The sequence below is a fragment of the Balaenoptera borealis genome, assembly GCF_965194805.1.
Source record: "Balaenoptera borealis genome assembly, chromosome: 14".
NCBI lineage: Eukaryota > Metazoa > Chordata > Mammalia > Artiodactyla > Balaenopteridae > Balaenoptera > Balaenoptera borealis.
Window position 1 is genome coordinate 53,785,709 of NC_138875.1, and position 12,185 is coordinate 53,797,893.

At 36.9% G+C, this 12,185-nt stretch overlaps 2 protein-coding genes across 5 annotated transcripts in view; one reads left to right on the plus strand and one right to left on the minus strand.

Moving 5' to 3' along the window:
* USP14 (ubiquitin specific peptidase 14) overlaps positions 1 to 4,308 on the plus strand; it is a 40,554-nt gene extending 36,246 nt beyond the window's left edge. Inside the window, exons 14-17 of one of the 2 annotated variants that reach the window (XM_082353593.1) lie at positions 2,355 to 2,415; positions 2,780 to 2,887; positions 3,545 to 3,911; positions 4,028 to 4,308. In XM_082353593.1, the coding sequence (XP_082209719.1) occupies positions 2,355 to 2,415; positions 2,780 to 2,887; positions 3,545 to 3,696 (321 nt within the window). In that variant the 3' untranslated portion in view covers positions 3,697 to 3,911; positions 4,028 to 4,308. Of the gene's footprint in view, positions 1 to 2,354; positions 2,416 to 2,779; positions 2,888 to 3,544 lie in introns of both variants that reach the window. The other variant, XM_082353592.1, reaches the window with a different exon arrangement.
* Positions 4,309 to 6,528: 2,220 nt separating this feature from the next.
* Positions 6,529 to 12,185, minus strand: part of THOC1 (THO complex subunit 1) — a 41,081-nt gene continuing 35,424 nt past the window's right edge. For all 3 annotated transcript variants that reach the window (XM_082353564.1, XM_082353565.1, XM_082353566.1), the window contains 5 exons: positions 11,735 to 11,800; positions 10,072 to 10,155; positions 8,257 to 8,404; positions 7,440 to 7,515; positions 6,529 to 6,928 (listed from right to left, as the gene is read on the minus strand). In XM_082353564.1, the coding sequence (XP_082209690.1) occupies positions 6,633 to 6,928; positions 7,440 to 7,515; positions 8,257 to 8,404; positions 10,072 to 10,155; positions 11,735 to 11,800 (670 nt within the window). In that variant the 3' untranslated portion in view covers positions 6,529 to 6,632. The remainder of the gene's footprint in view (positions 6,929 to 7,439; positions 7,516 to 8,256; positions 8,405 to 10,071; positions 10,156 to 11,734; positions 11,801 to 12,185) is intronic.

The following is a 12,185-nucleotide window of genomic DNA, read 5'->3' on the forward strand; positions in this document are numbered from 1 at the left end:
GGATCATTTAGAAGTGTCTTGTTTAATTTACAAGTGTTTGGAAAATTTCCTGTTATCTTTTTGTTACTGATTCTAGTTTGAGTCGATTCTGGTGAGAAAACACACTCGTGTGATTTAAATTCCTTTAAATTTGTTGAGGTTTGCTTTATGGCTCAGGATGTGATCTATCTTGGTAAATGTTCCATGGGCACTTGAAAAGAATGTGTATTTTACTGTTGTTGAGTGGAGTATTATGTGATGTTGATTAGATCCAGTTGGTTGATGGTGTTGCATTTTCCTGTAACCTTGCTGTTTTTCAGTCTACTTGTTCTAACAGTTGTTGAAAGAGGAGTGGTGAAGTCTTCAACTAAAATTGTGGATTTGTATGTTTCTCCATTCATTCAGTTCTGTTAGCTTTTTGCTTTTCATGTTTTGTAACTGTTATTTGGTGCATACACATTTAGGATTGCTCTGTCTTCTTGGTGGAGTGATTCTTTGATTATTATGCAGTGTCCCTCTCGGTTCGTGGTCATTTTCTTTGTCCTGTAGTCTACTTTATCTGATATTCATATTGCCACTGCTGCTTTCTTTTTGTTAATGTTTGCATGATACATCTTTTTCCATTCTTTTACTTTAAATTTGCCCATGCTATATTTGAAGGTAGTTTCTTATAGACAGCATATAGTTGGGTCATGTTTTTTAATCCTATGTTAACCTCTGTCTTTTTATTGGTACATTTAGACCATTTACATTTCATGTAATTCTTAATATGTTAGTGTTTAAATCTATTTTATATTTTGCTGTTTGTTCTGATTTTTGTTTCTGTTTTCCCTTCTTGTAGGTTACATGAACGTTTTTTAGAATTCTAGGTTATGTATAATTTTTTTTTGAAGAATTGATTTTTTAAAAAATTTATTTTATTTTTGGCTGCATTGGGTCTTTGTTGCTGCACACAGCCTCCCCCTAGTTGCGGCAAGCAGGGGCCACTCCTCGTTATGGTGTGTGGGCTTCTCACTGCAGTGGCCTCTCTTGTCGTGGAGCATGGGCTCTACGGCTTGCGTGCTTCAGTAGTTGTGGTGCACGGGCTCAGCAGTTGTGGCTCGTGGGCTCTAGAGCGTAGGCTCAGTAGTTGTGGCACATGGGCTTAGTTGCTTCACATCATGTGGGATCCTCGCGGACCAGGGCTCGAAACCGTGTCCCCTGCATTGGCAGGCGGATTCCCAACCATTGCACCACCAGGGAAGCCCATGTGTAATGTTTTTTAATGTGTTTCTTTGTATAGCCTTTTTTGGGTTGCTCTAGGTGTTAAAAATATATAAAGAAATGGTTGACCTAATTGCCTTTCTTTGTTGTAAGATCCTTTGGCTTCTTGTCACTTTAGCTATCTTTTAAACTGCTTGCGTTGTCTTCATTATCATTATAGTCTTCAAGAACTTAGTGTCCATATGCCTAAATAAATTTTTATTTTATTTATTTATTTTTGGATGTGTTGGGTCTTTGTTGCTGTGCACGGGCTTTCTCTAGTTGTGGCGAGTGGGGGCTACTCTTCATTGCAGTGGCTTCTCTTGTTGTGGAGCATGGGCTCTAGGTGCGTGGGCTTCAGTAGTTGTGGCTTGCGGACTCTAGAGCGCAGGCTCAGTAGTTGTGGCTCACGGGCTTAGTTGCTCCGCGGCATGTGGGATCTTCCTGGACCAGGGCTCAAACCCGTGTCCCCTGCATCGGCAGGCAGATTGTTAACCACTGCGTGACCAGGGAAGCCCCTGCTTAGTTGTTTTTATATTACACACTGAAATGGGTTGAGGCAAGGGAGTTCCCATTGAAGATCCTTGTCTAAAGTTGTAAATCATGCCTCTTTTAATTTAGGTAAATATTTGCTGAATTAAATGTTTCAGTTCATTTGGGCTGAAGTGGCAGGTGGCCGTGGCTTAGTAGATATAATATTAATTGCAGTAATTCGACTTTTTTTTTTGAGGCAGGTTTTCTTTTGTTTTGTCTTTACCTATATGGTTTGATAGTGTTCTGGAAAAGTTGCAGAATTGGGTTTTCTTTTTCTACCCTAGAGCAGTGTTTATCTGTACTCTGTATTTATTCACTGGTGTGCTCTAGGTTTAGTGGTTTGAAGTTGGTTCTGTAATCAGGATCTCCTACTAGACATATGAGACTGTTAAAGAGTAGGACTTTTGGGTTTACAGTTTTATGTTAACTGTAGCTGTATCATTTGAGCAATTTGTAAGGCAGATCATATTTTTTCTTTGTCTTGCCTTGGTGATTTGCATTATAGACAGTAAATATTTGTGGAGATGGATACTCATTGAGAATATAAATTTTATTTCCAATATCATGAAAACTTAAAATTAAAATTTTTTTCTCCTCAGAGTGACAATAAGAGTAGTCCCCCAAAAGAAGTTAAGTATGAACCCTTTTCTTTTGCTGATGGTAAGTGAAATCTTCATTTCAGTTGAGTTTTACTGTGTGTAGGGTTTTTTTTTTTTTAAGGTAAAATTACTCTTTCCACATATCTGTTTTTTTCAGATACTGTGCTTTAAAAAAAAGTTGTTTCTTATAATTTACCTTAGTATGACATAGTAAAAAAATCACTTTTTAGTGAATATATGTTCTATGAATGATAGCATACTTCTTAAAACATCTTTCATGAACCTTTAATTGGACAGTAGTATCTTATTGGATTTTAACAAAGTACTTCTCTAGGGTAAACTTGAGTTGTTCTTGCTTGTTACTTAGCTTGAGAAAGCACGTATCTGTTCATTTCTAATATTATTGGGTTTACATCTTTCTTTAGACATTGGCTCCAATAATTGTGGATACTATGACTTACAAGCAGTGCTAACACATCAGGGAAGATCTAGCTCTTCAGGTCATTACGTATCATGGGTGAAAAGGAAACAAGGTAAAGATTCTGTTTTTTTAAATTGTTCCATACTATTTTGATAAGTTGTTTAGATTTTTAGCACATTTGTTCTCAAACTTTTTGATCTCAGAACTCCTTTTGCATTCTTAAATTATTGAGGATCCCAAAGAGCTTCTGTTCATGAGGATTATCTCAATATTTACTATAATAGAAATTAAAACTGAGAAGTCATCTAAAGCTGACAGGAATGAAGTCATTACATATTAACATAAATAACATTTTCAAAATAAAAATTACAATCTTTTCCAAAACAAAGGCAAAAAATGATATTGATTTACATTTTTCTAAGTCTGTTTTGTTAGGCTTAATAGGAGACAGCTGGATTCTCCCGTTTCTGCCTTCAGTCTGCTGCTTTATCACACATTGTGTAACCTCTGGAGAATTCCAAAGCACACTTCACAGAATGAGGGGGAAAAGGGAAATAATGCTTTAGGAGTGTTATGAAAATTGTTGTAACCTTCATGGAACCCCTGAAAAGATCTTGAACCTGAGTAGTCCCTGGACCACACTTTGAGAACTGTTGGTATGGCAGATGGAATACTACTGTACATAAAATTACTCAGTACCCTTTTTGCAATGGAACTCTGAAAAAAATCATATATGAGATTAATTTCATTCTTCTCTTTTGCACTTTAGATGAATGGATTAAGTTTGATGATGATAAGGTCAGCATCGTGACACCAGAGGATATCTTGAGGCTTTCTGGTGGTGGAGACTGGCATATAGCTTATGTTCTACTCTATGGGCCTCGCAGAATTGAAATAATGGAAGAGGAAAGTGAACAGTAATCTTCATTTTAGCTATTTATGCTTAGGTGTGAAATAAATGTTGTTTGTTGATCATTTCTATAACCCAGAGCTTTAAAGGAAGATTTTTTAGGTGGTTTTACATGTTTCCCCTCATGTGGAACAAAAGAGGGCAGAAGCAGACCACTCTGTGTTATCGACCTAAAAAATAACAGAAAAGAGAAAATTGCCTTTGGACTGTGCTGCCCTATGTAAAGGTGACAGGAAGACATTTTTAAAAAGCTTATTTCTTGGATTAATTTTTAAAAATTATGAGTTGAAATGCCTTTCAACGATTACCTTCTGTGATAATTTTTCTTCCTGTCTTTTTCAGCCCAAGATTCAGCAATCAGATGTTTATTGCACACCTATTACTCTATTATTTGTTGTTTTTGCATGGTTCAAACCACCAGTGATTCAGTAGCTGCCCATCCTTTGCATTATCTAACAAAAATTTTGCCAGGACGGTGGAAAGGAAGTTAAGTGTTGATCTCATTGTGTAACTCAGTGCTGCTGTCCCCATCCCATGGAAACATGGGTACAATCAAGTATTTGTCCAGCCTGACTGTTGCTGGCTTTTCATGACTTTAAAATAAATTGTGATCAATAATAGTACATTTGATTATACATTTATTACTGTGTCTCTGATGTACTAGGTTTGTACATTTAACTTTGCAATGGTTTTGTAGTAATCAACCTTAAAAATAATGTTGACAAGCTCCGGTTGCTTATTTTTAGAAAATTAGGATATTTAATAAAAAAAAAAACAAAAACAAAGAGGGACTAACAGCGTTTGACCTCAAGTCTTTTGTCTGTTGAGTGTTGGAGCTTGGCTGAAGTTCAGATATGTTTACTACTATTACAGTTTCTGCAGGTGGTTAGTTTAACTATGCTCTTAAGCATCCATTTAGAAATACTGTCGTCTTTGCCTGCTAGCATAATATTCTGTTTAAAAAGAAATAGAGTTGTAAAAGTAATGGAGTTCTTTGGATGCTGAATGCAACCATGTTATCAGATCTGTTCCTTGGCTCAGTTGGATGTTTATTTCTACTCCCCTGTCAACTCCCAAATTCTTAATGCCTATCAAAATTTAATACCAACGATTTTTAAAGTGATGGTAGAAATACCAAAGTATGAGATATTTCAATATATATGGTATGTTTCTTCCATTTTAATACACTCTAGTCAATTCATTTTTGTTTTAGGAGCCTTGCTTGGTTGCGAAAGGATAGAATATCAGCTAACTTGTCTGATTTCCTTTGAGTTAGATATTTATAATAAAGTTTTGGGGATTATCGTGAAATCTCATCTTTGCTTATGCTGTTTTAATGCTCTGCAGAGCATAGTAGCGATACCTGTTAGATTCTTAGAGAATAATGGCCATTTCCTCTCAAGTTTGAACAATGTAATATAATCTAAGAACACTAGGGGATAAAATAAGCATTTCAGGAAAATTTATTTGTAAATAGCTTCTTCAGCTAAGCTTTAATAATTGGCAATCAGTACTCCTTTTGCTTTGGAGGGGGTGCAGAATAGAATAGGGAGGATGAGACCATAAGAATTGTAATGATTCTTTTATATATTGGTGTGATGCTTGTAAATTTGTGAAGTTTTTTTATTCACTATCTTATTTTGTTCTGAACAATTTTGAGGACACCAATTTAGGAATTACAATTCAGATTTTACGATTTGGAGGATGCTGTAGCTACTAGATCAGGTAGGGTTAGAACAAAGTATAGTATATAAGCCTTGTATGGAATTAGCATTTTAAATTATAATTCCTTGTCATTACAAAACACTTCATTTTATTTGATCCAAAAAAGCATTATAAAGTATAAGAAATTGGACTTACACTAGTGTTGTTTTAAACTATTAAGGCTATTTTAGAATTCAACCTTTCATATAAGATCTTTGAAAAGAGAGAATAAGCAAGAAAATGTCTTGATTGATTCCTGAGCGTGCCTTATGTGCTGTGCCCCTCGCACTGAGGCCCTTTTGATATTAGAGCTGTGCTGGATCACTGTTGGACTAGAGAGTGAGGTGAAGCCCCAGCAAGAATATTTTTAGGATTCAAACAATGACCTTAGCACCCTAAAGGGTAATGGAAACTGTCTCCAGCCATGACTACATAGTGCTTTGCTGTTTGTAGGATGCTTTCACATACATCTCATTTGAACTTCACAACAATCCCTGAGGTATGTATCCCTATTTTTAATGACTTGAGAGCTTAAAATAAGTTCTGTAAGGCTAAAAGAACTACGTTTTAGACTTCACCCCATTTCTTTTAAAGTTGGGGGTTGGAGAATATTTTCTGCCATGGGCCAGGTATTTTAAAAATATGTTTTAAGCTTTGCAGGCCATAAGTCTTTGTTGCAACTATGTAACTTTGCTGTTGTAGCATGAAAGGAGCCATAGACAGTACTTAAAAGAACCAGCATGGCTGTGTACCATTAAAATTTTACTTATAAAAAGAGGTGACAAACAGGCCATTGTTGTTTGCTGATCCTCTGCTTTAAAGCATAGATGAGACTAGAGCAGTCATATGGTTTCAGAAAGTATTACTGTGGGATGTTCAGGATAGCAAGTTAAATTCTGTAACTACTAATGGAATGCGGGAAACCAGTTTGGCATAGTGTATCTTAGGAAACACCATGCCCCTAAATATTGCTTACTGACTTTATTATAAATGTTTAATTAACAAAAATATTATGTGACCTTGAGGTCACTTTACTTTGGCCATTTCCCCAACCTACCCCCTTGTCCCCCCAGACCCTGAGGTCAGTCATCAAGAGCCACCATGCATTCTGTTGTTTTTGGAGCACCAGCCAACTGTACAACTGTTATAAAAATGTTTATTGTTTACCAAAACCAGTGGACCTCTTATCAAATGCTGCTTGGTAACAAAAGCTTATCACAGTTTTAATAATAAAAAAAAAAAGCTAACTATTTGTCTCATTGTCATTAGTTAGACTTTCTGCAAGGTCACTTAACCCAGACTTGTTGAGTGCATTGATCAGGTTCTCGGGTGTCGCGTGCACTCCCTCCTGATCCTGCCAGGCGACTAGCAGCTGCTTAGCTCTCATCTTCATGTCTTCACTGTCACACTCAATCTGTCTAATTTCTGAGTCTTTCATTTCCAAGTAGGGGGCCAGAATCTTCCATTGTTCACCCAGTTTGTTGGCAAATACCTCTATTTGGTCCCCTGTTACAGGTTTGTCTCGCCGAACATCAGGACCTAGAAAACACAGGAAACATAAATTATGAACAAGGTACGAGGATGTATACGATTCAAAATATAAAACGGAATATGGGGCCACTGAGATATTAGTCACCTTTAATAAGCTTTATTTTAAAAGAAGTAAAACAGTTCCTTTTTATACTTTCTGCGGGTTGAATTACCATTCTTATGATTATTAGGGACTCAATCAAAGCTAAAGCTGTTACCTCTATTATAATTAGGAAGGCTTCTGAAACCAGCGGCCCCCAATCTAAACCCCAAGAATTAACAGAGGTATGAGTTGCCTTCAAATGTATGTAAGTACTTTTCTTCCCAACACTTCCAAATTTTACTGTATAAAAGGTACTATTTTAAAAGTTATTATCAAGCAATGTTTTAGATTCCTCACTATAAGAAACAGCTGGGAAAAATGGTAGAAGTTGAGAAGTAGATCAAATAACGTACCTCTCAACAAAGAACCCCAATCTTTTCCAATTTTGTAAAATAGCCAAGAAAATTCAATTCTTACTTTCATTTTCCTTCAGTAAAGCATCATTATCTTCCTCATCTTCATCCTCACCTGTTTTTATTTCTTCAGAAGGAGGCTAAAATGAGTAAAAGAATGTTTTAAAAGAAGGCCAACTTCTAAAATCAGATAACTGGGGATACTTTCTGTTTAGGTATGAGATTCCAATTATGGGGCCCAGAACTTTACCCTTGAGAGTGTTAAATGTGAATGTCAGGTAAGGATCACAGTGGGACAATGTTAACCTGGAGAAGGAGGGGCGGGGAAGACTGAAGGTTGGAAAGACTCTTACTCCAACCTGGGAAGAAGGGAGCCAGTAAGAAGTATGGTAAGATGACTTGCAAGTACTCAGCATATGGTAACAATGGTGTAGGGAAGACTCGGGGAGCAACCATGTCCTTAACATTTTTTTTTGAGTAATTTAATTCAGATTTATGCATACAGTATAGTTATTACCATATTGTACTGGAAAAGAGAAAAGAGTAGAAAGATAGGCCAAGCTGCCTACCACTACCCCATGGGCCCTACCTTTGATAAAATATAATGCATTGGCAAACAAAAAAATAAGTTTAATCAAAGTATAATAATTAAGTTAATTTTTTATACAGTATATAAAGTTACTTTATCAATTTATGTACTTCCTATAAATGTATACTCAAATGCATTTTTTTCCTCATTCTAAAACAAGGGGGTTTATGGATTTTTTTTTTTTCCACATGATAAAGGCTAAATTCAGCTCTTAGCTCAAACAGCAATTAGCAGTTTAAAAAAAGAAGGTAACGCAAACTAAGGGACGTAAAAATTGATCTGTGTTACTTACTGGTAATTCCTTGGCTAGCTTTATTACCATGTTTTCGAGATATTCTGGCAAACTTTTAAACTGCTGGTTGGTTGGCTGAAAGAAGTGAGGGCTTCTCCGTGCTAACAGTCTCAGGGCTCTCCAACCATAATTAGAATTGTTCACAGCCCTATAAAAAGAGATGTCAGTCTTGTAATTTATACTTATTTATTTCTATATTCCCTTCTAGTTAATGTAGTTCACCAGGCAAAATTCTATACTCCCAGGTCAGTAGCTGAAGGCACCATTCTTCTCATTCTGATCATAGCCCTAAAGAACCTCTCAGTATGCCGTTCACTTATAAATGGAAACCAACAGAATCCAAAGAGGCAGGTTCATATGCAGCAGTTTTTAAATTTAAAAAGTTTACATACATTTTAAGTTAAAAGTCAATTAGTATGTGTCCAGGACTGGCCAGATGCTATGTGCGCAGGACAAATCATCCCCCTGGTCATTTAGAAAAATACTCATGGTTCACTATGTTCAGTTGACTTGATATCCAAACTGGCAATGCCATCTGCAGGTGTGAGTTTCAGAATATTTTATAAACCCAACAGTTTTCATCATGTTAATTTAATTTGTTTTTTAAAAAATTTATGTAACATCTAAACTTTAATTTGCTGAATATCAACCTCAGTGAAAAAAAATTACTCCAAAACTAAAAGGGACACATCCAGTAGCCAACACCATACGCAGTGATACCAAGAACAGAATCCACGAACTGTTCCTTAATAATAGGTGGTACACAGTAAGGTAAGAAAAACCTGAGAAACTCTATAAAGATAATGTTTTGGAAACAGGCAAGCTACAGAGAATGCAGAGCACAGATTTGTTGCACTTAAGAGTTTTTGTAAGTGACTTGGAAGTCCCCACAAGTTCTTAGAGTAGCAATCTAGTTTATTAGTCACTGCTCATAAATGAGCCTCATTACCTCTGAGACAGTCTTGGCACCTGAAAAACTACCGCTAGGCAGTGCATGGTTCAACGTGAACCATCTTATTTAACGCTCAGAATAACCCTGTGAAATGGGTACTATTACTATTTAACAGATAACGGAACAAAGCAAAGAAGGGTTTAAATTAGCCCTTAGAAGCCTAGCCAGTAAGTGGTAGAGTCCCAGGACTGACCTAGGCAGGCTGATGAGAGGGCCCTTGCCCTCGGATCACGATGCTGTAATGCCTATTTAAAACCATGGGGCTGTGTGGTGTCACCTGGAAGATACAGCTAAGACTAAATCCTGAAGTTACTACAAAATTTGAGTTAGATGGAGAGCCAGCAACGGAGACTGAGATGGTGAGGCAAAGGGAAAAACAGGAGGAGAGTGCAGTTAGATGGGTGTCAAGGGAAGAAAACATTATCTAAGCAGGGAGAGATCAACTGGAGAAGGCTGCCGAAAGGTCAAAAAATGATCAGAGCTATTTCAGTGGAGTGATGAGGAGGAGACAGCCCAGCAGGCGTGGGCTGACCAGAGAAAAGGAGCTGAGGAAATGAAGGCAGTAATTATGAAACACTGTTGGACATACTGTGATTTGAAGGGGAACAGAGAAAAGAGGTGATAGAGGTGGGCTCAAGGGGGATTTTTCTACTTTTCTGACACAAGCGTGACTCTAAGTCATGCTTGTTAGTCGATGGGAATGGTCACTGAAATCAAGACGTGCAGTAATGTGAAGCTGGCACATAAACTCAGCTAAAAGGAAAAGTACTATGCTCTCAACTGTCTGCCTTGATAAGCATTCTAGTATACATACAATTCTTAAGAGGTATTAGGGAAATTAGTTCATGAGAAACATTACTTACTTGTATTCATTTTCAACCATGTTTTCAGGGTCTGCCTGTTCAATGGCTTCTTCAAAGAATTCCTCCAAAGTTGGCATATATTCCCTGGGCATTAAAAAAATAACTAGTGAGGATCATGTGTGTTCTTAATGCTCATACAATGGTGGCAATAAAGATTCCAGCATTACCCACACGGATTTTTCACTTAGATTACTTAGGAACTCAGATTTTTAAGGAGGTGACTCAAAACTAAAATTCCCAAAGGGGACAATGAAGAGGGCAGTGTGGTACTACACCATTTTATATACTAGTCTGTAATGTAACACACACTGCGCTGTATACTGTCACATATGACGGTGCTGCTGGTCACAGAGGGTAGCCAGGGGTTTAAGAGCATTTAACTTTTACCAGCAAGCAGGAAATGTTCATGCCATGTCAACATCCATGGATATTTATTGTTAAAACCAGAATTAAACCAAATCTAATAACCAGACCATATGAATTTAACGTTGAGCTTAGTTTAGATTGTTACCATGGTAGCATGATTGGTTTTTAATTGCACCTTTCTTGCATTTGTATGTAGAAATAAAATTTGATGCAGTCAAGCAAATAAGACCCAAGAATCTTATCAGAAGACATCTTTGACTAAAACGAGAAAAATGGGCTCTCTGAAGACAGCCTATTAAATTTGTAATTTCAGTGACTATATATTTTTTTAAACATTTATCATATCTTTAAAAAATTTTTTATACAATTTTAAAGATTATTTTCCATTTACAGTTATTACAGAATATTGGCTATATTCCTTGTGTTGTACAAAACGGCTATATTTTCTTATTGCTACAAGAAGTACTTGTTTTTTCTAATTTGCCTGGTCCTTTTTGAGAGTGTCATGTTCCTTTTAGTTGCTTCTGTCTGCTGATTCTTAGTCATGGTAGATTGTTTTCTTAAGTTTTGGATGGTGAGTTTATCTTCAGACTTACCTGTAGAATCCTTGTGTGGCTTAGGTTGAAGGTGTGGTCACCCTACCCCGCCACAAGCTTTCTATCATCAGCCTGGGACTTTTTAGTTCACCCTCTTAGCTTGGGGGTCGTTCCTTTACACTGCTGGTAGTATAAATATAAACTCTAAGACTGCATGACAGCAGACCTGTGGTTATAATTTCTCAGGGAATACTTTTTTTCTTTTCGCCCATATCTCAGGTGGAAATGGATGAGCTCCTTGCTTCCTGTGCCAGTGAGCAAGTCCCTCCTCCTCCCGCCATGCCCTTCTTTTACAGATAGTGTGCACTGAGGGCCTCAGCTTTACTTGGGGGAAACTCAGTTACATATTTGTACAGACCTTAGGCTTTACTTTCTGTCCTTTTGTGGCCGTTAAAACCCAAGTTCTCTGGTTCCCCAGTGTGGGAATCACCTGCACTGCTCCCCAGCTAGAAGCAACCGCGGCATTAGTTCTTACTTTGGTCTTTAGTTCCCCCTTCTTTTGTGAATCTTTATTTCTTGTGATTTCTACAATTATTTTATCAGTACTTCTAGGTGTTTTATGGAAAGCTATATTCTGCTGGGCCAAAGTCAACCACAGTAAACTTTAAAATTTCTTTTGAGCTCTGCTTATAGCTGACAAAATTCTACTCTAGTTAACATTTGAGAAAAGCAATACTTCACATGAAACATTTTAAACCTGCCTTGTCTCTGATTTACAGGCTTCCATATTATCAGGACAGAGATTCCAAAGCCTTGTTAACTCCTCACTGCAAAATAGACAGACACAAAAATAAATACATTTTTTTATGGACACCGTTCTCTTCTACCTTTAAACTATAAAAATACTTAAATAGTGGATTTTGGGGTGGTGATGAGTTTTAATCATTTTTGGTATTTAGCAAATTTTCTATATGAGCATATATTTAATAATGATTTTTTTTCCTTTTTTTTTTTTATTGGAGTAAAATTGCTTTACAATGTTGTGTTAGTTTCTGCTGTACAATGAAGTGAATCGTATATGTATACCTATATCCCCTCCCTCTTGGCTCTCCCCCCCCCCCCACCCCATCCCACCCATCTAGGTCGTCACAGCGCTGAGCTGAGCTCCCTTTAATGATAGTGATAACCATTACTTTTTTCTAAAAATATTCA